The sequence below is a fragment of the Bradysia coprophila genome, unplaced genomic scaffold (genome assembly GCF_014529535.1).
Source record: "Bradysia coprophila strain Holo2 unplaced genomic scaffold, BU_Bcop_v1 contig_232, whole genome shotgun sequence".
In the NCBI taxonomy this organism is placed as follows: domain Eukaryota; kingdom Metazoa; phylum Arthropoda; class Insecta; order Diptera; family Sciaridae; genus Bradysia; species Bradysia coprophila.
The window spans coordinates 19,576,620-19,599,069 of NW_023503493.1; the positions used below are offsets into that span (position 1 = coordinate 19,576,620).

At 35.9% G+C, this 22,450-nt stretch overlaps 6 protein-coding genes across 7 annotated transcripts; 4 read left to right on the forward strand and 2 right to left on the reverse strand.

Moving 5' to 3' along the window:
* The first annotated feature begins 1,277 nt into the window (after window positions 1-1,277).
* LOC119075605 lies at window positions 1,278-7,617 on the forward strand. The gene is made up of 4 exons (XM_037182075.1): window positions 1,278-1,429; window positions 1,923-2,061; window positions 6,662-7,132; window positions 7,204-7,617. Exons 2-4 carry the CDS (start codon window positions 1,923-1,925, stop codon window positions 7,293-7,295), a joined length of 702 nt encoding a protein of 233 aa, XP_037037970.1. The 5' UTR covers window positions 1,278-1,429; the 3' UTR covers window positions 7,296-7,617.
* Window positions 7,618-9,793: 2,176 nt separating this feature from the next.
* On the reverse strand, window positions 9,794-11,895 carry LOC119075613 (U2 small nuclear ribonucleoprotein auxiliary factor 35 kDa subunit-related protein 2). 2 transcript variants are annotated; one of them, XM_037182090.1, is made up of 6 exons: window positions 11,685-11,895; window positions 11,519-11,613; window positions 10,754-11,462; window positions 10,596-10,699; window positions 10,289-10,460; window positions 9,794-10,168 (listed from the first exon to the last, which is right to left on the reverse strand). In XM_037182090.1, exons 1-6 carry the CDS (start codon window positions 11,708-11,710, stop codon window positions 9,808-9,810), a joined length of 1,467 nt encoding a protein of 488 aa, XP_037037985.1. In that variant the 5' UTR covers window positions 11,711-11,895; the 3' UTR covers window positions 9,794-9,807. The 2 variants fall into 2 exon arrangements, with proteins under 2 accessions (XP_037037985.1, XP_037037986.1); XM_037182091.1 differs by lacking the exon at window positions 9,794-10,168 and having other exon boundaries at window positions 10,319-10,460; window positions 10,549-10,699.
* Window positions 11,896-11,996: 101 nt separating this feature from the next.
* LOC119075610 (probable serine/threonine-protein kinase DDB_G0280133) lies at window positions 11,997-15,068 on the forward strand. The gene is made up of 3 exons (XM_037182086.1): window positions 11,997-12,322; window positions 12,544-14,061; window positions 14,126-15,068. Exons 1-3 carry the CDS (start codon window positions 12,261-12,263, stop codon window positions 14,808-14,810), a joined length of 2,265 nt encoding a protein of 754 aa, XP_037037981.1. The 5' UTR covers window positions 11,997-12,260; the 3' UTR covers window positions 14,811-15,068.
* Window positions 15,069-15,330: 262 nt separating this feature from the next.
* On the reverse strand, window positions 15,331-16,855 carry LOC119075614 (12-oxophytodienoate reductase 1-like). Its single transcript, XM_037182093.1, has 3 exons — window positions 16,132-16,855; window positions 15,876-16,079; window positions 15,331-15,813 (listed from the first exon to the last, which is right to left on the reverse strand). The coding sequence occupies exons 1-3, from the start codon at window positions 16,616-16,618 to the stop codon at window positions 15,428-15,430; spliced, it is 1,077 nt and encodes a 358-aa protein (XP_037037988.1). The 5' UTR covers window positions 16,619-16,855; the 3' UTR covers window positions 15,331-15,427.
* Window positions 16,856-19,144: 2,289 nt separating this feature from the next.
* On the forward strand, window positions 19,145-21,174 carry LOC119075611 (zinc finger protein 714-like). Its single transcript, XM_037182087.1, has 3 exons — window positions 19,145-19,288; window positions 19,382-20,932; window positions 20,988-21,174. Exons 1-3 carry the CDS (start codon window positions 19,247-19,249, stop codon window positions 21,147-21,149), a joined length of 1,755 nt encoding a protein of 584 aa, XP_037037982.1. The 5' UTR covers window positions 19,145-19,246; the 3' UTR covers window positions 21,150-21,174.
* A 117-nt stretch (window positions 21,175-21,291) lies between these two features.
* LOC119075617 (peptide deformylase-like) lies at window positions 21,292-22,365 on the forward strand. Its single transcript, XM_037182096.1, has 5 exons — window positions 21,292-21,485; window positions 21,543-21,677; window positions 21,742-21,888; window positions 21,946-22,109; window positions 22,165-22,365. The coding sequence occupies exons 1-5, from the start codon at window positions 21,452-21,454 to the stop codon at window positions 22,336-22,338; spliced, it is 654 nt and encodes a 217-aa protein (XP_037037991.1). The 5' UTR covers window positions 21,292-21,451; the 3' UTR covers window positions 22,339-22,365.
* The last annotated feature ends 85 nt before the right edge of the window (window positions 22,366-22,450 follow it).

The following is a 22,450-nucleotide window of genomic DNA, read 5'->3' on the forward strand; positions in this document are numbered from 1 at the left end:
GTTCTGGTCTGTATCCCGCCAATAATACAATTAAGGGAATAGGGAAAAATGTACTTAACTGCATGAGGAAATTAATGTGGTTTTTTGTATTGATGCACGGTATTTGGTTCGCATTGGTTCAAATTAAGCAATTTGAATAATAACCTTTGACCTTGCTATTACTGAGACGAGTTAGCTAGCTAACGAAGAAAAGAATGATTCTCTTTATGGTGCCTGTGTCGTGATTTTTTTAAATAAATAATTAAATGTTCTATTCACGACCTCCAGTTAATATTTCTGGCAAAATATACCTGAAATTGATTGTATTATTACAAAAATTATACATCAAATCAAAATAGTTACCGGTAATCCATAAGCTTTCGATACAATTTACTTATATTCTAATTTAATGCAACCTTATTTCAATACATCCTTGAACCAAAACGAAATAATCCAAACGCGTCTCAAGCGCAATAATTTCAGAAATTGGAGAAATCATCAAGTCACTTAATAGAAAAAGTCGAAGATGAAAGAAGTAAATACGAACAAAAAAAAAATCCATCAACAAAATAATTATATTTCCAGTAAGTTGAGTATTAATGCATATTTCCCATATGCTCATTAACTATTTTATGATTGGATCACGTAAGTTCACTATTGTTCATTCAAACATAAATAATAAGAAAAAATGTGAAGAGAAAAAAAAGAGCCGAAGATGAAAAAATACGTTGATATGAAGAGAGGTGGTGTACGATTCATGCAGTAATGTATCATCAGATTCTTCTTTGAATTGAACAAATGACAAAAAATTTGGTAAACTCCTGTTTAACAAAAAATTATTATTTTTTTTTTACTTTATAACAATCCAACGAATTCAAAAGAAATAACTTGTCAACTTATCATCGTTTTTACCTACGTTGTTTTCGACTTCTTTAGTTGCTTTTTCAACAGAAAGCAGAAATAATTTATTTTCCTTTAAGAATTCAAAAAAAAAAAATATTGGAAAATTAACCAACCATACCATCTCTACCACGGATAAATGCTAACGACACGAAGTGAACCAAAGTCGAAGATTTCTGTCCACAATTTTATCTGATAGTAGTGGTGTGTGAAATATTTCTTCTTCATTAATTTTTTCTTCTTTTCATATTTAAAAATAAAAATTAAATTAAAATACTAACATTAACCCGAACATAAATTTTAAAATTCACCGCGAGTATAAGCATATGAATAAGCATCAGTCTATGTACACACATAACAAGAAAAATTTTTATGTGAACGCACGATGCCCCCATACAGGTGATTTATTTGTGAATGATAGCTCTCCCCACTTGAAGTTACATTTCTGCTATATAACAACCTTACCTGGCTGATGATACTTTTGTTTTGGCTTAAATTTCCGTTTGTAACAGCTACATTTTAAATCGGAATTGTTAAATATTTTTTAAAGGTAAGATCTGTGAACGGGTGAAAGGATTTTTTTCTGATTTTATTGAGTGATACTGACTACAATCTATGATAAGGATGACTATGGATAAAAATTTCAAATCTTTGTGAAATATCCTGTTCAATTTCGATGCATGGACTGCTGTGAACGACGGTGATAATGTGAAAAATATCTTTTCGATTGAATTTTTGAACCGGTTGAGTTGGTTGAAAGAATGAAAGAAATGTGTGTAAAAAAAATAAGCAAAAAAAAGTGCAGTGCACAAAAATTTTCCATTTGCCAAGAAAGAAAAAAAACAACAAAAAAGTGAGAATTAATTTGAATCCACGATGTGCAATAAATTTGGATAAAATTCTGAAGGATTTTTCGGTTGATAACTCTTTTTTGTTATAACGAAAGAGTTCAATGAATGAATAAATTTGCAAGCGGCGAACCTTCTACCCACCTTCTGTACTCTGGCAAAGATTTTATTTTAATTCTTTTTATTTGATTGCAGATGAAATTAGCTTTAGTTGTGGTTGCAGTTTGCATTGCATCATGCTTCGCAGAATCGGAATCAGAAATTAGAGAAAAGAGACAAACCACTAAACCGGGCCGATTTTTATCGTTACCAATTCCCAGCAAATGTGCAGGCCGTAAGTACTAAGACTTTAAATGGAAACATTTTTTTAACACGAAATTACTACGAATTGTGCATCCAAAATCTATTTTTAAACTTAAAAACGAAAAAAAAATGATCAGAAATAGTATTAATTCGCTATGATGCATTCAAGGCCAATATCTAAATAATTCAATTTTCGTTGAAAATAAAAAAAAATCCCAAAATTTCAAGTTCAAACTCGAACAAAAAAATTATGTCATAACGTAAACGACAAACCGAATCTATTAGCGCATAAAATTTGAATACTAAAGACGAGCTACTCAATTTATCACTTTTGATTTTAGGAAATCTCATCCATTATTCATACATTTAATCAATTTTTTCTTCTTAATTTCTCGTATTTAAAACTACAAGATTTATTTGCTGAGCGTGGTATATCTTAATGTAATGAAGTATAGACCGAGCCAAAAACATTTCACCGGAGAGCACATGACTGACTTAGTATATTGTCTTTGGTGATTTTTTTTTCTTCAAAAATATTTGGTAGAAAAGTGTTAATTCAAATAAGTTATAGGTTTGTGTAGCATTCAAGGTTGAACGAAAACAAGATTTTTTTCATTAAAAAAAATGATAAGTGTCTGTTGTATTTAAAAAAAAAAAATCATTCGTGATTGATTAGCACTTCGGATTGAAGTATGTTTTCGCTTTCAACAACAGAGTATCCTGGTTATTTTTCTAATCGGTTTTATAAACAGCAAAGATTAAATAACTATAAAGGTGTTACACCTTGTAATTTGTTTGTTTTGTTGGATTTTAAAAGATGAAGACGACGTATAGAAAGAGAAAAATAATTGCCTGTGCTAAATGTCAATGTTCTTTTCGTTTCACAGAGATTATGCAAATATAGATGGGTTTTATCAATGTTTGTTCAATTTGTATTTAATTTAATTTGACTATTCAAACCAGCATCGTCTTCATCGTCGTTGGTACACAAAAATTGTGGAAAGACCAATGTGATATATAGGAAGTCATTTTTCGTCACGGGTCAATATTGACCATTATTGCTCTTTACGTTCCGTGGTATGCGCAAATATTTGACTATATTTTTTTATAGCAAATGTTTTGTTTCAAATGATTTCCCATTCAGACAGTCAATCTTAGGTTGGCTCACGTTTATTCTGTTCAGAAGCTCAGTGATACGAAAACCATGTTTTGTCTTATCAGAAGTTGGTTATTGGTTGATTTCAGATTACCAGTTAAACGTTACTAACTATCATCGAATCAGTCTCAACAGGACATTTACAATATTATTAACATTATCCGATGAATGAAAATAAAATAAATAAATTCCATAAGATTCCATCTGTCTATCCCAATCTGAATTTAAAAATTTGAAAAGCTGACTACAAGAAATGCCTTAACAGAAGTTCAGGACTCATTATAATCAAATACTTTTGTCCTACGTATAATTATATCTTGGGAGGAAATTACGCAAAATATATGGTCCTAACATGAAATACGAAATGTTTATTGGCATGTGTTTGCCCTCTTAATGAAGAGGGTAAATTTTACTGTCGAAAGCATCAAGGTATACATGTATTAGTGTCAAATTATATGAAATGTGCATCTTATACAAACTAATGTTGGGACAACATTTCGTCGTACAAATTTCCTCTCTAGGTATAATTACTCTAAGCTTCTGTCATTCTCTCTTTTAAAATATTGCTAGCGATTTTGCCTATAAAAATTTGTTCGGAAGGCAATGTAAGTTATCGTCAAGATAAAATTGTTTCTCAAACCAAATATTGACCAACACAATTTTCCCACAATAAAATTATGACAAATTATATGTATACGAAGGCAACTAGGGCAAACATATAGTTATTTCGGTCGCACCTAACACGTTCAAAACGTATAATGAGTCGCACGATCGTCGACTTTATTTAGGTTTAGTCGTGAAGAAAATACCAAATACAATAAATAATGTTTTCGTAAAGCATACATCGAACGAATGCAATCAGTCTTGTACATTTCGAGATTTAAAAAGAAGTGTAAATAACAAATTGTTGCTATATGAAAGAGGTTTGACCATTTAAAAAAAAATCTGATTTTGAATAAAGCGATTGAGTGGTAGAGCGAAGATGTTTTGCAATCGGTTGATATATTTTCGGTGTCAGTGTCATTAATACGTAGGAATGAAAACCTAAGTGAGTTTTAGATAAAGCTCGGTGGTCACACCATCGCAGTAAGGAAACTTTAGAAAAATAATGTTCCAGATTTCATGTTGATATCTTGTTTGCCTGGAGATTTCGTAGATTTAGATTGATCGAGATGATTAATCGAGATCGTGTCAGGTTCAAAGTCAAAACATCGTCAACTTTATAGGTCAGGTTCATGTAAATGTGACCTGTTCGGGAAAAGACTTGTTTCGTATAGTCTGAAGTTCTGAATGGTATAGAAAGGTTTCGATTCGGACTAAAAACTAAATCGAACAGTCCCAAACGCTGGCTCTTCATTTTAAATCCACTTATTTTCTTCGAAATTAATCTACAAGTTCAGCTATTTATGTGTAGTGTAATGACTTTAATACCTCCTGCATTTAGATGTAATCAGCCAGCAAGTTGTGTCCATTCTCAATTTTAAATTCGATACCTAACATACAATTGGAATTTGTGTTGGTAAAAGTTTCCTTTCTGTCAAATCTATTTTTATTTTGAGAATGATATAAGCGCCACGCAGATCAGCTTGGTTTAAACGAAAAGAAAATTGAATTTTGCACTTAACTCGACACATACAAAATGGGCCACACATTCATTAATCATCATTAAAAATCAACAATATCACATCACAAAGTGGTGTAACGTAACCAATAAAATAACGAGACACTCATATCTCATAGATAAAATGGTATTAACAAAATTACTTATTTAATTTTCTTATTGACTTGTTACATGACCTATACGAGATACGAGCGGAGAGACCGGTATAAACAATTTCGATCGAATACTATACGACGTGTGTTGTCTATAGACAACAAAACCAGCAACAACCGAAAAAAAAAGAATTTTTAATACACAACTTAAGGTGTCATATTGACCTAAAAAATTGAAAGTGTTCATACGACGTAATGTACATTTTACAAGTCAAGACATTTTATTATGAGTTGTATACCGTTGCTGAAGATCGAGAGAGTATTGGCTCCAAAGTTGTTTATAATTTTTGTTTTTTATTTTTGTTTTTGTGGTTTGAGTTGTGCAACAGTTTAAACGAAAATGATATAACAGTCTGACATTATATTGCAAATTCATCCAGTCAGGAGGTTAAAAACCATATTTTCATTCATGAATTGAATTTATAATTGCATTACCGTGCACAAGCATTAAAAATTGAGTGAAGAAGAAGACAGAAAACAAAAAATTATTTGGTTAAAGGTTACTACAATATGTGTAGCCATCAATAGCTTTTAATCGATATGAATTTCTTGCGGTCTCGAAAAACGCAACACTTAAGACATTTGAATGAATATTTCTCAAAAATATTGCTTACCGTCGAGAAACGATTATGGTTTGTCTTCATGTCTTTTAACGAATTCTCTGTGCTGTTAAAATTGATGTGCATGTTTTGTGCTTGAAAAAAGTCAACAAAATTACAAAATCGTCGAGATAGCAAATGATGGCGCCAATTAAAAGAGAATAATTTGGCACAACGACTTTTATGTGCACTTGAACAATCACTTTTTGGTAGTTGGGTAACTTCTGCAGTTAAATGATATTCTGTTATCCTAAACGGACAATGTCTGATCTTAGAACTCGAAAGGCCTTAGGGCTGAGTTTTGTTGAATCTGATGAAGAAACTGCGGGATTGATTAATGCAAAACCCAGTTTTTGTCGTATATTTATGTTTCTTTCACCCACAACAATAAGAAGCACCGTGAACAAGATCTGTTCTTATACCGGCCAATTCAATTAATCAGTCGGTATGATTCCCACCCATTTCAATGGTGCATGCAAATTTGCAAAACAATTCAAATTCAAAACGATCCAAGTGACATTCATCGTCAAACAAATTATATCCCAACAACACAAGTGTGTTACAGTACAAATTTAGTCTTTGCCGTTTGAAAAATATATAAAAATTGCAAACAATTATAATAATCATTGTCTGAAATGTCGGTCAACAGAAGCCGGTTAGAGGCATTAGTTACACATCATACACCATACTTTTATGCACATATGTCTGAGGCATATAATACAATAACATAATCCAGTATTCAGCATCCAACAGAGAACAATCGACAATAAATGTGGCTTACAGTCGATTATCTATCGTGGGAAGATCTATTCGGCTGCATAACAGCTACAGATTTTATTAACAAACACTGGCTTACAATTCGCAACTCCATTATGTCGAGTGTTTTGGTTTTAATTTTTATTGAATTAGATTTCGTATTAGATTAAGTGAAAAATTGAATTGTTGTGATGGCCTTGCAAGCATAGATTCAAGCGAATATTACTCGCAATTTAGGCAAACATTTTTTTTTAGTTCTACAAAGCTAATGAACTCTGAACATTTTGCTCTTGCTTACTTCACAATAATGACAAGTTAATCAACAAATTGGTTTTCCCACATTACAGGTCCCAAAGAATTCAACTATCGAGGCAAAAACATGTTCCTCAGCAGTCACGTTCCAGCATTAGCCGGAAAGAAAGTCGATTGGTTAGACGGTCGCAATCTCTGCCGTGAATACTGCATGGACTTGGTAGCCCTAGAGACACAAGAAAAGAACAATCTAATCTTCCGTTTGATTCAAACCAATGATGTTCCATACATTTGGACTGCCGGCCGTTTGTGTGATTTCAAAGGTTGCGAGGGCCGAACTGATTTGGAACCAAAGAAACTATTCGGCTGGTTCTGGTCGGCAACCCGTGAGAAGATTCAACCCACCAACCGAATTCCACAAGGATGGGGATACAATCCATGGAGTCAGACCGGTCACAAGAAGGTGCCACAACCAGACAACGCTGAATACGATATTAACCAGACCGCCGAATCATGTTTGTCAGTTTTGAATAATGTCTACAATGACGGTATTGCATGGCATGATGGTAAGTGTTCGATTTATTTAAAACAGGTGATTGAAGTAAGAAACTGAATGGTTTCATTTGTATCATTTTAGTTGCCTGTTATCACGAAAAACCTTTCGTCTGTGAAGATTCCGATGAGTTATTGAACTATGTAGCCGCTACAAATCCTGGAATTCGTCTTTAAGTCGACAAGAGTGTAGTAGTTTTCGTCTATTTTGTTTTTTTCAATTTAACAACATCGGGCACTGTATGTATAAATATACATCACCGAACTCTCCTATTTTTTGACCATTGTATTGGTTTCGATAGATGGTTTATTCTGTTTTATTCTTCCATTTGTTTAATGGGAGTCAACCATCAAATTTTGATTATTATTTTTTTTTTAATTTTCCACTTTCGTTTCGCCTTTCTTTGTAATTCGATTAAGAAAGTGAGTAAAAGGAGCTTTTTGAGATGGGCGCTTTAAATTCGATTATTTTATTCATGCATACCAAACAAATAAAAAATAAAATATGTTTAGCTCCCCTTTGGTCATGTGCATTAATAATTTTTATTGTTCAAAAAACATTCATTTATTGTAATAATTTTTTTTTATTATAATTGAAATGAGATATTTATTTTTTAATTTTATTATTTTGTTTTTAAAAACATTTTGATTTTAGTGAATTTTCTGTGACCGTTTCTTTTTGCATCAATTAAAAAAGAATGTTTACAAATCCAAAACTATTTTTCTTATTTTTTATCTACAGTTTCTCGAAGTTCAAGGCTCCAAGTAAGAGCAAATGAATGGAATTATAAGAGCACGATCTATACAATTTGTCATTAGGTCAAACCTGACCGGTTCCGTAATTGAAACCCTGGACTTTTTCAGGACAAGTTTTCTTTTTAACAAATCTGAACCTGAACTGAGCTGACTCAAGTGTATTGGAAATCCGTTCAGGCCACCTGAACATGAACGGACACCATTTTGTAATAACCAAGTTTCTACCATTTAAAAAATGTCTTTAAACATGATTATTGCAAAATGCTGCTGAACTAAGAATAACGATGGAGATTCAGGTCATACCTACTATTTGGTTCGGGTACAACTGAATTGGAAAGGTCCAACCTGACCTGTTCTGAGCCTAACATCAGGAAAATCTGCTAACAAAGTAAATTAAAGCTAGTTTCTGTTATTATGTGAACCAAAAATAGAATCGAAAATAACGACACCAAAATTACCGACGATCTCCGTTTAGTTCTTTTAAATAGCAAGTACGACGAATGTAAAGAATTTTGCATCGATCGTTAGTGTTATACCTAGTAGGGTATGCGATAGTAAGACACAAGAATTAAAAGATTTAATGAATTATTTGCTTCAAGCTTGTTGCTCGTAAAACCGTTTGAATTCATCTTCTCAGAATACTTGAAATTTCTTTTCTATCGATTCCAAACAGACAACCGAAAGCTCAATATTTTACAATGTCAATTTTGAAAAAAAAAAAAATAGATAAACCCGACGAATATAGCCTTACTGTCAATTGAATATGAAAGTCTAGTCGAATGGAGCGTTTTTAGCAGAACAGAAATATTTCGTCTTAGAAACTAAATCAATTCAGACTAACAAAAACTTTATACAAGTTTCATTGCATGAATAGTCAGTAAAAGAGTGAATGAATCATTTATTCAGCCTTAGCCTGATACTATTAATTAATCAGACCTTTTGCTATGCAAACAAATTTTCTTATTTTTCCATTGACTTGAAACACCTTTCATATCATTCCCAAATAACCATAAGAATAACCATCAGATTCTCATATAAAAAACGTCCTTATTATCATCCACACCATATTGCCTTTATTTTTGGCATGTGCTTCCGTTGGGTCTATAAAAAGTTTTAGCAAAAAAATTGAGATAAAAATCAATTCATGATCAAATCAATTTATCTTACAGTCTGACTCGATCATTCGACTTGATTAATTTGACTTTTTTTTTCTTCGTCTAAATTTGCATAATTTACTTAATTTACATTAATAGTTTTGCAGAAGAGAAAATCCGAATCATTGATGATAAACTTTTGCGATTTGCAGCAAAATGTCAATGCCAAAATAGAAGCAGAAGATTAATTTTTTTCGCTTTAATTTCTAACTCATCTATGACACTGTCCCGTAGTATAAGTTCAGTCATTATGGAAAAAAGTTCTTGCAAATTTTTTCACTGCTTCGGTAATGTGATTTTGGTGCATTGCTTAATTTGGATGAGAATTTGGAACAATCTTTTGTATTTTCAAATAGCTGTGCGTGGGTTCTGTTGATTGCATAAACTAAACAATCGAACGTTTAGAGTATTTTTACAGACGATTCGCTATTTCAGCTTTAGAGGACAGTTTCACTCTGAATAAAAGAAGAGTTTTGACTAGATAGGGGGAAGAAGAGGCATGGAATAGTTGCACAGGGGATGTCTAACTATAATTGAAACAACGAATAGAGGATGTAAGAAAATATTCAAGGAAGGAGTTAAAAATTACGCAGATACTTGGAACGTTTGAATTATTTAAAAAGAAAAGAAAATCTAAACAAAGACTCACCAAACCGTAAGATCGATTTCCAATTTCTTTCTGAATCAGCAGCTACGCCGAGAACCATCCGAATCAATATCTATCTCACAACGGCCAATTTTTCAGAAATCACACTCCACAAATCGTATCACATTTCGCTTTATTTCGTTCGCTTTTTTGATTCATATTCTTTACACTTTCGTTGCGAAGATCCCGATGATCTTACCGAACTTCCCTCCTTTCTTCTGCTTCGGCTTCTTCTCTCACTTGATCGGCTATCTCCTGATTTTCTTCGTCGCCTTGTTTCACTACGTCTCTCTGAGCGACTACTACTACTACCATGGCCCCTTTCCTTTCGTAAGTCACGGGTTCTTCTGCTGGGCGACCTTCGTGAATGCGTTTCACGTTTTAGTGATACTGACCGTGACGATGATTGTCGTGTTGCTACTTCGACTTCGGGACTTTCTGACCAACGCCAATTTCGTTTTTTTGTTGCTGATGTGCCATCATCTTCATCCCAACTAAAAAATTTGTTTGCATTTTTAGAATCATTGGAATAGCCAGAGCACTTGAAAGGATTGTGTTTGACCAAAATGCTTAGGACGAGTAAGATTTAATGGGCAGACATTGAAGCAACTCACTTAGTGTCAAATGCATCATCTCTTTTGCGTTCCAGAGATTTTCGTCTAGTTGTAGACAGCCCGTTATTGCATCGATATTTATCGAAGAGCGGATATTTATTGCGCGGATTTTTGAACAGATGTAGAAAGTTACAGTTGCGTCCCTTCGGACATTTGTTTGCGAATGATAAACCTGTTACATTTTTGGTTAAGAAAAATTACAATAAAAATAACAAAAATTTAATTAATTGGAGCTATCTGTTGCTCTTGGGAAAGGATACCAGTCGTTTTTGTTTCATTCAAATTATGATCAATTCAACGGACGTACCACAAACCGCCGATCGCCACGTTATCATCTGACTGAATTCTACATTCAACATACGACCGGCATAGTAACGTCCCTGCAAATGGCGATAAGCTTTCAAGGCATTCCTGAAAATATCAGATAAACTTGACAATCACTTGTTCATTGACAGTATATTCTACCTCTGATCGTCGAATTCAACGTAAGTGTGACCACGTAAATGCGGTTCCTGATTGCTACAAACGCAAAAATTAATTATTTTCCCGAATGTTGACAGCTCCGGTTCAACGTCGTTGAAAAATTCGTTGAAGTCGCGGTACAATTCGGTGTCATCGATTTCCAAACTGAAATCACTTCCATATTCCGTGTTCTTGCTTTGATCCAATCGAATGTGCGTGAAAAAATTGGGGATGAGCAGCAAACGGGAAATGCCAGGCCGGTAATGATTTCTCGAGCACTTAAATCCGTAACGGCATGTTGACGTTTTCTCGAAGAATGGACAGATCGCTTTTCCCGGATTGCTTTCCGCATTCACATTTAATTCAACCGGTAGGCTTCCACTTCCGGTAATGTATCTGTCAATAGCTGCTGCCAAACGTTTCTCTTGTTCAATTTTCTCTTCAGACAAACGGATTTTCTCCTCTTTCAGTTTACGTAATCGTTCTCTGTTCGCTTCGAATTCAGCACGAATGCGAAGTTTTTCCTGTTCCTGAGCCTCTTGAATTTTTGCCAATTTTTCTTGTTTGATTTTCCATTGTTCTCGTACTAAATTGTCGTATTCTAGCCACTGCCTATGTGTTTGTTGTCGTAAATGTTCTGCTGATTCTTCTTTGGCAAGCTCCAAGGCTTCTTGCTCAGCTAGCCAGGTTAGATACGATGGTGTTGTTTTATCTATCGATTTAGTGAGTTACAGAATTTCTATAACATTTGAGTACCATTCCACTTACCCATTTCTAACAGTTGATCACGTTCTTCGGCACTTTTTTGACGACATTTTTTCCTTCGCATTTTTTTGGCAATTTTACGCCATTCCTTATGGCTCCTTCAGTTGAGTTAATAGAATATAAAGCAATAAAAGATGAAGATGATTGGAGGCTAAATCTTACTGTTTACCTTTTATGGTTGACATTCTCAGCCATTACAGCTGTTGTTGCTCGGTTTTAGTTCTCAAACTGTCATTAATGGTTAGCTTACTGTAAGCTGCTTACACTTCCGAGCTTACACTGTGTAAGACACAAACTTTGATGGACTTAAATCTGTATAGATTTAATGAATTAGTTCCCTGTCGGCTTGTAAAGTATACTTTTGTGGTATTTTTGCTTTGAGAAATGTCATTAGTTTTTGAAAAATATTAATTGCCATCTGGCGGCAATTAACCGGCGTTTTCTTGAATCATTGGTCGGTAATTCGTAGAGATGTCACTGTTCAAACTGTCAATGTCATGTGGCAACCCCATCAATGATGGGTAGTGAAATGTCAAACAAAAATATTTGTCAAGTGATTTCGGGCCGAATAAGAAAAATTAAGAAAAATGTTCGCGTAGTGATTTGTAGCCGCTTTGAAATATCGCAGTAAATTTAAATTGACCGTAGGCCAAACGTTGGCTGTAATTTGCGAATAACGAATTGATTTTGAATACGCTCTGAGGCCAACATAACCTCTACCGAATTTTCTTTCCAAGCGTCCATTATGTCGAAAACGAAAAAATCTCGTAAACAAGTGGAATCCTCTGAAGATACTGATCCGTTGAGGTAGGTCTTATCTATGCGTGTGCATTCAAAATCAAGAGTACTGTAGTCAATGCGGATTGATTGTCCCCAAAATGTATCATCTTTTCGGAAACCATCTTTCACTCTCAAATTCTGTCGGTAGTGTACCATTCAATGATCAATGCATTTCCGTTATCACTGTCTCTTGCAAACGCACAACAATAACTAAAATTTCTAACCGTTAAATGTCTCTTCATTTCTAGCACATCGGAAGAATCGACATCGGAATCCAGTTCAGAAGATCGTAGCCATTCACGTAAACATAAAAAGAAATCGCGCAAAGTGAAGAAGCGGAAATCGAAAAAGAAATCAGTTCAGTCGGACGAAGATGATTCCACAGAGGATGTTCGACATTCGAAGCGTTCGAAGAAATCAGAAAAACATAAGAAGAAACGTAAGCGCCACAACAGCGATTCAGATGTACAAATTGAAGAACATGAAAAAGTTCTGTACATAAGCAGCGGTGCTGAAGGAGACGATGATAGACACAAGCATTATGAAAGAAGTAAGCGGCTTAGTGATTTAAAAATGTTACGAGGAACGGATGAGAGACAAGTTCGATCTAAATGGGATAGTCCAACAGATGACCGAGAAGCAAGACCTAGATCAACAAACAATCCAGTTAATAAGTACAACAGAAGCGATTATGTTTCTCGTGATGATGAAGCCGATCGACACAGTCGACGGAATGACAATTCGGAATTTCGCCGGAATAATCGATACGACGACGAGCCAGGACACAGACAAGTAAATTCAGGAAGACGTTACGAAAATGATCAGCATCGTCACGAACCTCGTCGTCACAGCACTGAACGTCAAGAGTTCAATAACCGCGAACGCTATCGTGACTTCAATGAAAGACGACGGGATGATCGAATGAACGAGCCGGATGGACGCAAAGAAATCAGCGTCGGCAGAGTCACTCGAAATCCATTCGATCGAAAACCGAGTGAAATCAGTTTAGGTGAGCCTAGAGATGAGCTTCCCAAACGCGATGAGCTTCCCAAACGCGATGAGCTTCCCAGACGAGATGAACATAAACGAGAGGAGCTTTCCAGACGTGACGACCACAGACGTGATGAACCGCGACGTGATGAAGCACGGCGAGATGAATTTCGACGGGACGATTTTCGGCGTGATGAACCTCGACGGGATGAATTGCGACGTGATGAGCTACGACGCGATGAGCCACGACGAGATGAACCTCGACGTGATGAGCCTCGGCGAGATGAATTCCGACGTGATGAACCACGACGTGATGAACCAAGACGAGATGAATTTCGACGTGATGAACCCCGACGAGATGAACCTCGACGGGATGAACCTCGACGTGATGAACCTCGACGAGATGAACTACGACGTGATGAACATCGACGTGATGAACCCCGACGTGATGAACCCCGACGTGATGAACCTCGACGTGATGAACCTCGACGTGATGAACCTCGACGTGATGAACCTCGACGTGATGAACCTCGACGTGATGAACCTCGACGAGATGAATTACGGCGCGAGGAGCGCGGACGTGACAATAGATTTGCAGATAAGAATGCTGAACGAACAGTTAAACGAGAAAGAGATAACAGCGGTGGCAACAGATTCGAAGAAAACAAACGGCACAAGAAAACCACAAATGATCGCAGAAGCGGAGAGAGAGATTTTCGTAATGTTAGTGTTCGAGATGGTCGTAGAGATTACGAAAGAGATCAACCTCGGAAAGGGTAAGTTCAATTATCACAAAACGAAGTGAACGAATTTAAAACGTTTTCTGTTATCATTTTGCAGATCTCCTGATAGACGTCGACCACGTTCATCATCACGAAGCCCTGCACCGCAAAAAAATCGTCGATTCCGTCGAGGATCAAATGAAGATCATGGCAATCACGAATGGGGCAAGAAAAATTCCAACGACGATTCGAAACAAAAAGCTGAACCAATCGAAAAAGAGAAACCGAATTTCGGACTCTCCGGCAAACTGACAGAAGACACAAATAAAGTTAACGGTGTGGTTATCAATTATGCTGAACCGGCCGAAGCTCGGAAACCAAAACGACGCTGGCGACTTTATCCGTTCAAAGGCGAACAATCACTGCAAACGTTCTACATTCATCGGCAGAGCTGTTTTCTGATAGGTAGAGATCGAAAGATATGCGACATACCGATCGATCATCCGTCTTGCTCGAAACAGCATGCCGTTCTGCAATATCGATTAGTGCCATATGAGAAAGAAGACGGTTCAACCAGCAAGCGCGTTCGTCCGTATCTTTTGGATATGAACTCGGCTAATGGGACGTTTGTCAATAACAATAAAATTGAATCAAGAAAATATGTCGAACTGTTGGAAAAGGATGTCATCAAATTTGGCTATAGTTCCCGGGAATATGTTTTGCTACATGAGAACAGTAAAGATGAGGATTTGGACGATGACGTCGGCAACGAAGACCTTTACATTAAAACGGAAGGAGATTAATTTCTTATTATTTTGATAGGGGTAAAGGAGTGTGTGGTTTATGGTTCAACGTTATACCATTACTGGTAGATATTTTGTACATTGTTACAGCCGCTAAAATTGTTAAACTAATCTCCTTTCATTCCTGCGATAGCAAGTAGTATTGTTTTGTGAAGCGGCGTTTGATTTAAGAAACACTTAAACAAATGTACAACTGTCGATAAAGGTAAATTTGTAACAATTCTCTTTTATGGAATAAAGACAGTTCTAAAGAATTTACGCAACCAATTGATATCATCAATCATTGATATGAGCGATTTATAATCGCGTTCAGACCGTAGCAGATATTAGAAATTCCAGTTTTTGTGCAATCAAAATTCTCCAAATTAAAACAGTGATTCAATTAAGGTTACAATGGGACATCAAACCGATGTTTCACTACAGATTGACGATTACCCTACACCAGTTTCTGGTTTAAAGAGTTTTAAAGAAAATTTTCTGTGTACTAACGATATGGAAAATAGGAACTTAGGAGCTGTCTTCGTAGCTCACCTATTCTTTCAGAACCTATATCAAATCACTATACAATTTTAATCTCAACTAAACTATTTTATGTTTCCAGAAAAATGATGAATTTATCACACAGTATCTGAGTGAAACGGATAGTCAGTATAACCATCACTTCCGTGAGTGTAGAAGGTGGGACGATGATATTTGTTCAGCGGCAAATCTCGTCGTAAACGTTCCACCAAATCAGGATTCGCTATAAATATACGGCCGAAAGCAACCAAATTGTTCGGCTTTTTCTCGCATAATTGAATAGCTTTTGTCCGGTTATAGCCACCACAGTTCACAAATGGTCCTTTCCAAATTTCACGGAATGGGTCTAACGATTCTGCCTGCTCTTCATCTACATCACTACCTCCTGTGACTCTAGCCTCGGCGAAATGAAGATAAGCCAAATCAGGATGACGATCTTGCAATTTTTGTGTAATGTATGACCATGTTTCCACTGGTGTGTCATCTACGAGTCGACGAATTTCATTTGAATAGCGGAATAAGGAATGCTGTTCGATTCAATTATACCCTTCATATCTTGGAATTCAGACCATGGAGAGAAGCGAATAGCTACATTTCTAGCACCAACTGCTTCGACAACAGCATCGATAACTTCCAAAGCGAAACGTGCACGATTCTGAATGGATCCGCCGTATTTATCTTGGCGAATATTACTTGAAGAGTTGATGAATTGATCAATAAGATAACCGTAAGCAGCATGCAATTCAACTCCTGTAAAATGGAATCAATGAAACATTTCTCCTCTTCAATTCTGAATTACAACCATCGAATCCTGCTCTTATTGCATTTTTGGCTGCATTGGCATAGTCTCGTATTGTAGATTTTATTTCATCAACGGTTAGTGCATGCGGAACATCGTATTCCTGACCCCACACATTCCTTCCATTAATAGGTATAGCGGACGCAGATACAGTGTTTGTAGCTCCAGTACGTCCAACATGCCAAAGCTGATTGAATATAATACCACCTTTTTCATGCACTGCATCTGTAACCCGTTTCCATCCTTCGACTTGAGCGTCAGTGTAAATGCCAGGGGCGAACGGGTAGCCATTGTTAGCGGGCGAAATGAATGTTCCCTCACTTATCAATAAGCCATTCTTGGTAGTTCGTTGCCTATAGTATTCAACACATTTGTCTTGCGGGATGCCATCTTCGGTATTTCGAAGCCTTGTCAATAGTGCTAGCACGATCCGATGATTCAAATCATGATTTCCAACAGTGATGGGAGAAAACAGGGTCGGTACACTCATTTTTCACAAAACGATTAGTTCTAGATTGACTTATGCCACTCTATTCGAATATAATTATCTACTGGTGTTCAACAAACAATTTTTTCATCACTTAACCACACTCCTACCAAGAAACATTTGAAGCATATGGTATTCCATCATTGGTTAAAAAAGTGTTTATCATCGTTTCAACCGATTAAGATATAATTCAGTTAGAGATATCAGTCGTTGCCAACATAATAAAAGATCCGAAAGAGTCAGGTCGTATAATTTGTCTGTGTTAATTTTGCATTCATTTCAGCTTAGCCATATAGTTAGTAGCATTAATAGTCACTCTATTAGTTGCATTAGGATTCCTAATTTAGGAATGGATTACAAAATATGAACACGATTTTAGGACATACAGATCTACAGGCATTCCACTAACTCACTTTTCTCACTTTTTCCAACTATTTTCAACATCGGAAAAAGTGAGGCACTATTTGCACCATTTTCCAACTTTTTCGACTAATTTCTCTTTTACTCAATTTTTTCAAAATATTACTTTAAAAAAAAAATAAATATCATCGACAATGTAGTTATTTACAAGTTGAAAACGTTTCTCCTTATCTAGTAAACTTAACAATATCGTGGAAAACGATTAATACTTTTGTCAGGACCTTGCATTCTATGAGTGAACTTTTTTTTCTATTGACCACTTCATATTTGTATCCCTTACCTGGATTTCATTTGGTCAGTAGGTCAGCACATATTTCACATATCGGTCTCTGCTCCTACAGTTTTTGTTTAAATACATATTGCCAACATTGATAACTAACTTAAATATGGTTTCTATAAATAATGCACGTTCTATAACCACAAATTGAGTAATTTGGAACCATTTACCATATGAAGAGCAACCTCACTAAAAGGCATATCTCAGATATATCGGAAACTACTTGGCTTAAAATTCATAACTTTTTACTACGTTTCAGGGGAAAAAAAGTTTAGCAAAATTGGTTCAGTAGTTTTTGAGATATTGGAAATATGCCCTTTAGTGATGTTGCCCTCGGTATAATTATAATAATTACTACAAACCCGACTGATTACGTGTTCAGGCACATGGAGAAAAATTTAAAATATTGTCAGTTCGTACATAAGACTCTAATAAAAATTGGAGTTAGCCAGAAATGGCATTTATTTACCAATTTGCAATTTCTCATTGAATAACCTTTTATTTCCTTTGATTCCTCCAAGACTCTTTATAAGAAAATTTCAAACTCATTACCATCGCGTGACTAGCGAATTGAAACTCTTCAAGTTAGCGCGGTCCATATGAGGTCGTGTGGCTTTTTCATATAATTTATAATATCAGAAACTAGAATCAATTATGTCAACCTTTTGGAGGAAGTAATAAATCCCATTTAGAGCAATCCTTTTATCGACCTTTGTACATCTTATTCAACCTTTGGCTTTAGAACATCGACCTTCAACTATCTTGGTTTGCGTAAATGCCTATTATTTGACAAAGTAGGTGTTTAAGAGTTCGAGGATGAATAAAGTGAAAGTAACTTGCTCCAATCCTCATAAATATCGATGAAGTTTGATACTAAGAATTTATGGCTTGATCCTCAGAAAATTGTGGAATAAATGTTGATCTGAAACAAACTTACGTGGTATTTGAAAATTTCGATGGTCAAGACCATTGTCTCTAAAGTTAAAATTGAAGATGGTTACCCAATGGGGATCGTTAGAAATAGGTTATAAAAGTTGGTGATAACTCACTTTTTCCTTACTTTTTCGTTAAAAATCCAACTATTTTCCATAACTTTACTCACTCTTCGACTGTTTTACTTTAAATTTATCGTGGAATGCCTGGATCTATGGGACAACTGAATGGCGTGATGCTCATGAAATGAAGTTTATGGATATCAAAATCACATAAACAAATTGTATCATTTATATTACTTAGCGAAGTAGGTTCTTTACTCAAAAAACGGATTGTAGGATCTTCAAGCCGAACTGTTGAGTTCTTAATATGTAATATCGGTCATCTACTACCTTCGCCCAGATAAATACCTTCGTTCAGATATAAAACATTCTGGCACGCAATTTCATAGCGCAAGGATATAATTTGCAGCGTTAGAGGCTCAGTAGTTGAAATAAACAGGATATTCGTTATAAATTGTCCGACTTTAGGTCTAAAATTTCTTAGATAGTTAGATGAACAATGATTTAATTTCTAAGTTAAAAAAAATGTTTTTGAACGTTTTTATCACTTTGTGACAAGATGAGTTTTCTGTTTGCTACTGAAGTTTCAAATAGCTTAATCCATCTAAGAAAGAAGATAGAATAGTAGATTATGCAACTAGGAAACAAGTGTTTTGATTATCGTGAAGCTTGAAACTCGAACCCGAACAGCATATTCGTCGGAAATCCACATAAAATTCCAAAATGACTCGTTCTCGGTAAAATATGAATTGTCCCGACTAATTTAAAAAATTTGCGCTTATATCTATACAACGTATGCGGTGGATAACACAATTTTTGTCATGACATTGACAGAGTTTATATCTTGTTGATTGTTATTATTTTGTTGCTTTGAAGCTGTAAACAAAACTATCGTCTTCACAAACACTTTATATATTGAAGGATTTTAGTGAATGGAAAATGCATCACACAGAAACTCTACAGCAACTGGATTGTTTCAGTGTAAATTCAATATTTTTCTCTAGTATTCGATAACTCCAACATAAGACGAGTAATTGGATTCAATAATTTCCACTTTCTTCTTTCCTCCTCCAGAAAGACGAAAACGGATTGACTCACACCGGTGAAATTCTTCTTCGACGTGATGGAAATTATTGCTTTTCCTGCAATCACTGCAACGAATACTTTGATCTCGTCCAAGAAATTATTGCACACATTAGGAATGTATTACTTGGTGAAACTGGCAAAAATGATCAGTGTAAATTGCGAGTAGTTTCAGAGACTGAATTCGTTGATGTTCTAATGCCAGTGAAATATGAACCGAATGACGACTGTATGTCTGATGGAAGTTCAGCGAATGATGGAGATGACAATGGTAATGATAACTGTGCAGACGTAATGATAGAAGTTAGGACGGAAAAGCCATTGTTAGACAATAGAAGGTCTACAGAAAATAAGACAACAATAGCTGACACAATTAGTCTTGAGAGTCTGTCGTACTCAATGAATACATCAGCTTGTAACTCTCAAAATGATGGTGATTGTGATGGAAGCAACACAACAATAGACCAAATAAAATGTTGCTGGTGTTCAGCAACGTTCGATGACGTAGGACTAGTACAAAACCACCTTACAGATGATCACAATAAGAAATCATCGGATGTTTATTGTTGCGAACGCTGCTGCCACTTCTTCAGAAATCGCACACTCTTGAGCGAACATATATTATCCTGTCATGGTGTAGATGAACACGAACGATTCCGATTGGAGATCGACTATCAAGAAAATACCAAGCCCATGCAATGCTCTGTTTGTCAAATATGGAAAAATGGAACCAAGGCCTTTGAAAGTCATACTAAAAACGCTCATAAAATGTATCGAATATTACAGTGCTACGTTTGCGGAATTTTCAAGAAAAAACCGTCGGGATTACTCGATCATTTGAAGGTACATGACCGATTCCGCAAGTATCGTTGCTATGAGTGTGATAATGTTGAACCGAAAATAACCAACCCAAATGATCGCCGATCACACAAGTGCGTTCTCTGTGGTATTTGGTTTTTAAATCACACGTCAATGAGAAATCACTTGACTAGTGTCCATGGACAGGACCAGATATACGACTGTGCCATCTGCGACGATTTTTCATTTAAAACCGAATCGGATCTGAAAACGCATGTCGTTAATGTCCATGACGTTAGGGCGGTATTCGAGTGTAAAATTTGTAGCAAACACTGCAGGACAGCGCAAAGCTTAAACGTACACAAAAGAACGCATGCGAAAACATCATCCAGCACAAATGTATGTTCGATCTGTGGATCGAAATTCCGTCGAAAGGATTATCTGATGCGACATATCAAAAGTCATAGCGACGCGAACAAAGACTTTAAATGTTATATTTGCAATAAGGGATTCCAAAGCAACGGCTACCTCAAAAATCACATCAAACGACACACCGAACAGAAAATTCACCAGTGCCATGTATGCGGTGTCCGGTTTCTTCTCCATGGACTGTTACGAAAACATATGAAAGAGCACGAAGGAGAAGTGTGGAAATGTACCCAATGTCCGAAGGAGTTTTCAAACAAATCCAAATTGACTGCACACGAGAAGACCCACGTAACGGAACGTAACTTTCGCTGCGATGTAAGTTTTGCAAAGATTAGAGAGTTACTAGTCAAACTCATCTTGTTCATTACAGGTATGTTCTAAAACGTACAAGACCTCAAAGAATTTGCGGCAACATAAACTGATTCATAGCGCGGAAAGGCGAATAAAATGCAGAATATGCAATATGACCTTCAACCAGGGACCAGAACACGAACTACATTTGCAGACACACACCAGTGAACTGACTTGTTGAACATTAAACATTTTGAAAGCAAAAATAGATGACTTTTGACTCTGACTGCTGGTCACTAATTAGTAAGTGATATCGCTATATGCGGCTACAACAGTTATCTGCTTCTGAACAAATTTGAATACTATTCCATGAATGACGTCGATAAAGTATGGAACAGCTGTTCAAAGACTTTTCGTTTTGTTAAAAAGAAGTTCGTTTCGTCAAAAAAGTACGAAACATTGATGAAGTAAAATAATACTCTAGCGGCTGGCCTGGTTGGACGTAATCAAAATTAATTTACTTCCTGAAGTACATTGACTAAGATGACCGACACGGACTCGGAGAAAAATAGTGGAGGTATGTACAAGAAAAGCAAACTTCTTTTGCGGGATACATTGAGTGCATTTCATTTAGAACCTACACCATCGCCTTACGACGCATCATGGATACAGTCTTCCCTTTTTACGCTTTCACACATAAAATCACCAACTGTACTGCTAGTCGGTGAACCAGCATTACGTATAGTTTGTGAACCAATTAGTAAGGAGGGTAAAAATTGTTTAATTTTGGTTAGGTTTCATTTAAAACTCGTTACTCCTTACACAACTTGTAGATATTAACGATGAAACGTTCCTGGTGGACAAGTATCGTCTACATCGTGCATTATTCGATTTTCGAGCAAAAAATGGATTTGGACGATCCATTGCCGCTCCGCAGATCGGTGTTAATCAGCGATTTTTAGCCATCAACATGGGCAAAGGTAAATCCATTACTCTGGACACGATCGGCATTGCGTCAAACTTGATTCGCTCCGCAGGTCCGTTTACTTTAATCAATCCGACCATCATATACAAATCAGCCGAGTTAATATCTCTGTGGGATGATTGTATGAGTTTTCCTTTCATTATGGTGCGGAAACAACGGCATGCCAGTGTTGGTGTGAAATTTGTAGACGATCAAGGGAAGGAACACATTTGGGAGGTAAAGTTGAATATGTTTGGGTGCGATCGGTAATTTATGTTGCGATGATTTTAAGAATTTGGATACAGCCACATCTGAACTTCTTCAACATGAAATTGATCATCTTGATGGCATTTTGGCACTGGATGAACCGTTCGGTAAAGATGGCATCGTCAGTAGAGAGGTATACGAAAGGAACAGAGAATGCTTTGACAAACAAGTCGATTATGTAATTGAGTCCACAATTTGAAGATTTTCTTTTTGCTTTAATAAATGCGATATAAATATTGGAACACCACACATTGTACAGAGATCCTTGTCCTTGTTTCTGTATTAATAATATTTTACTTGAGAAAAACTCA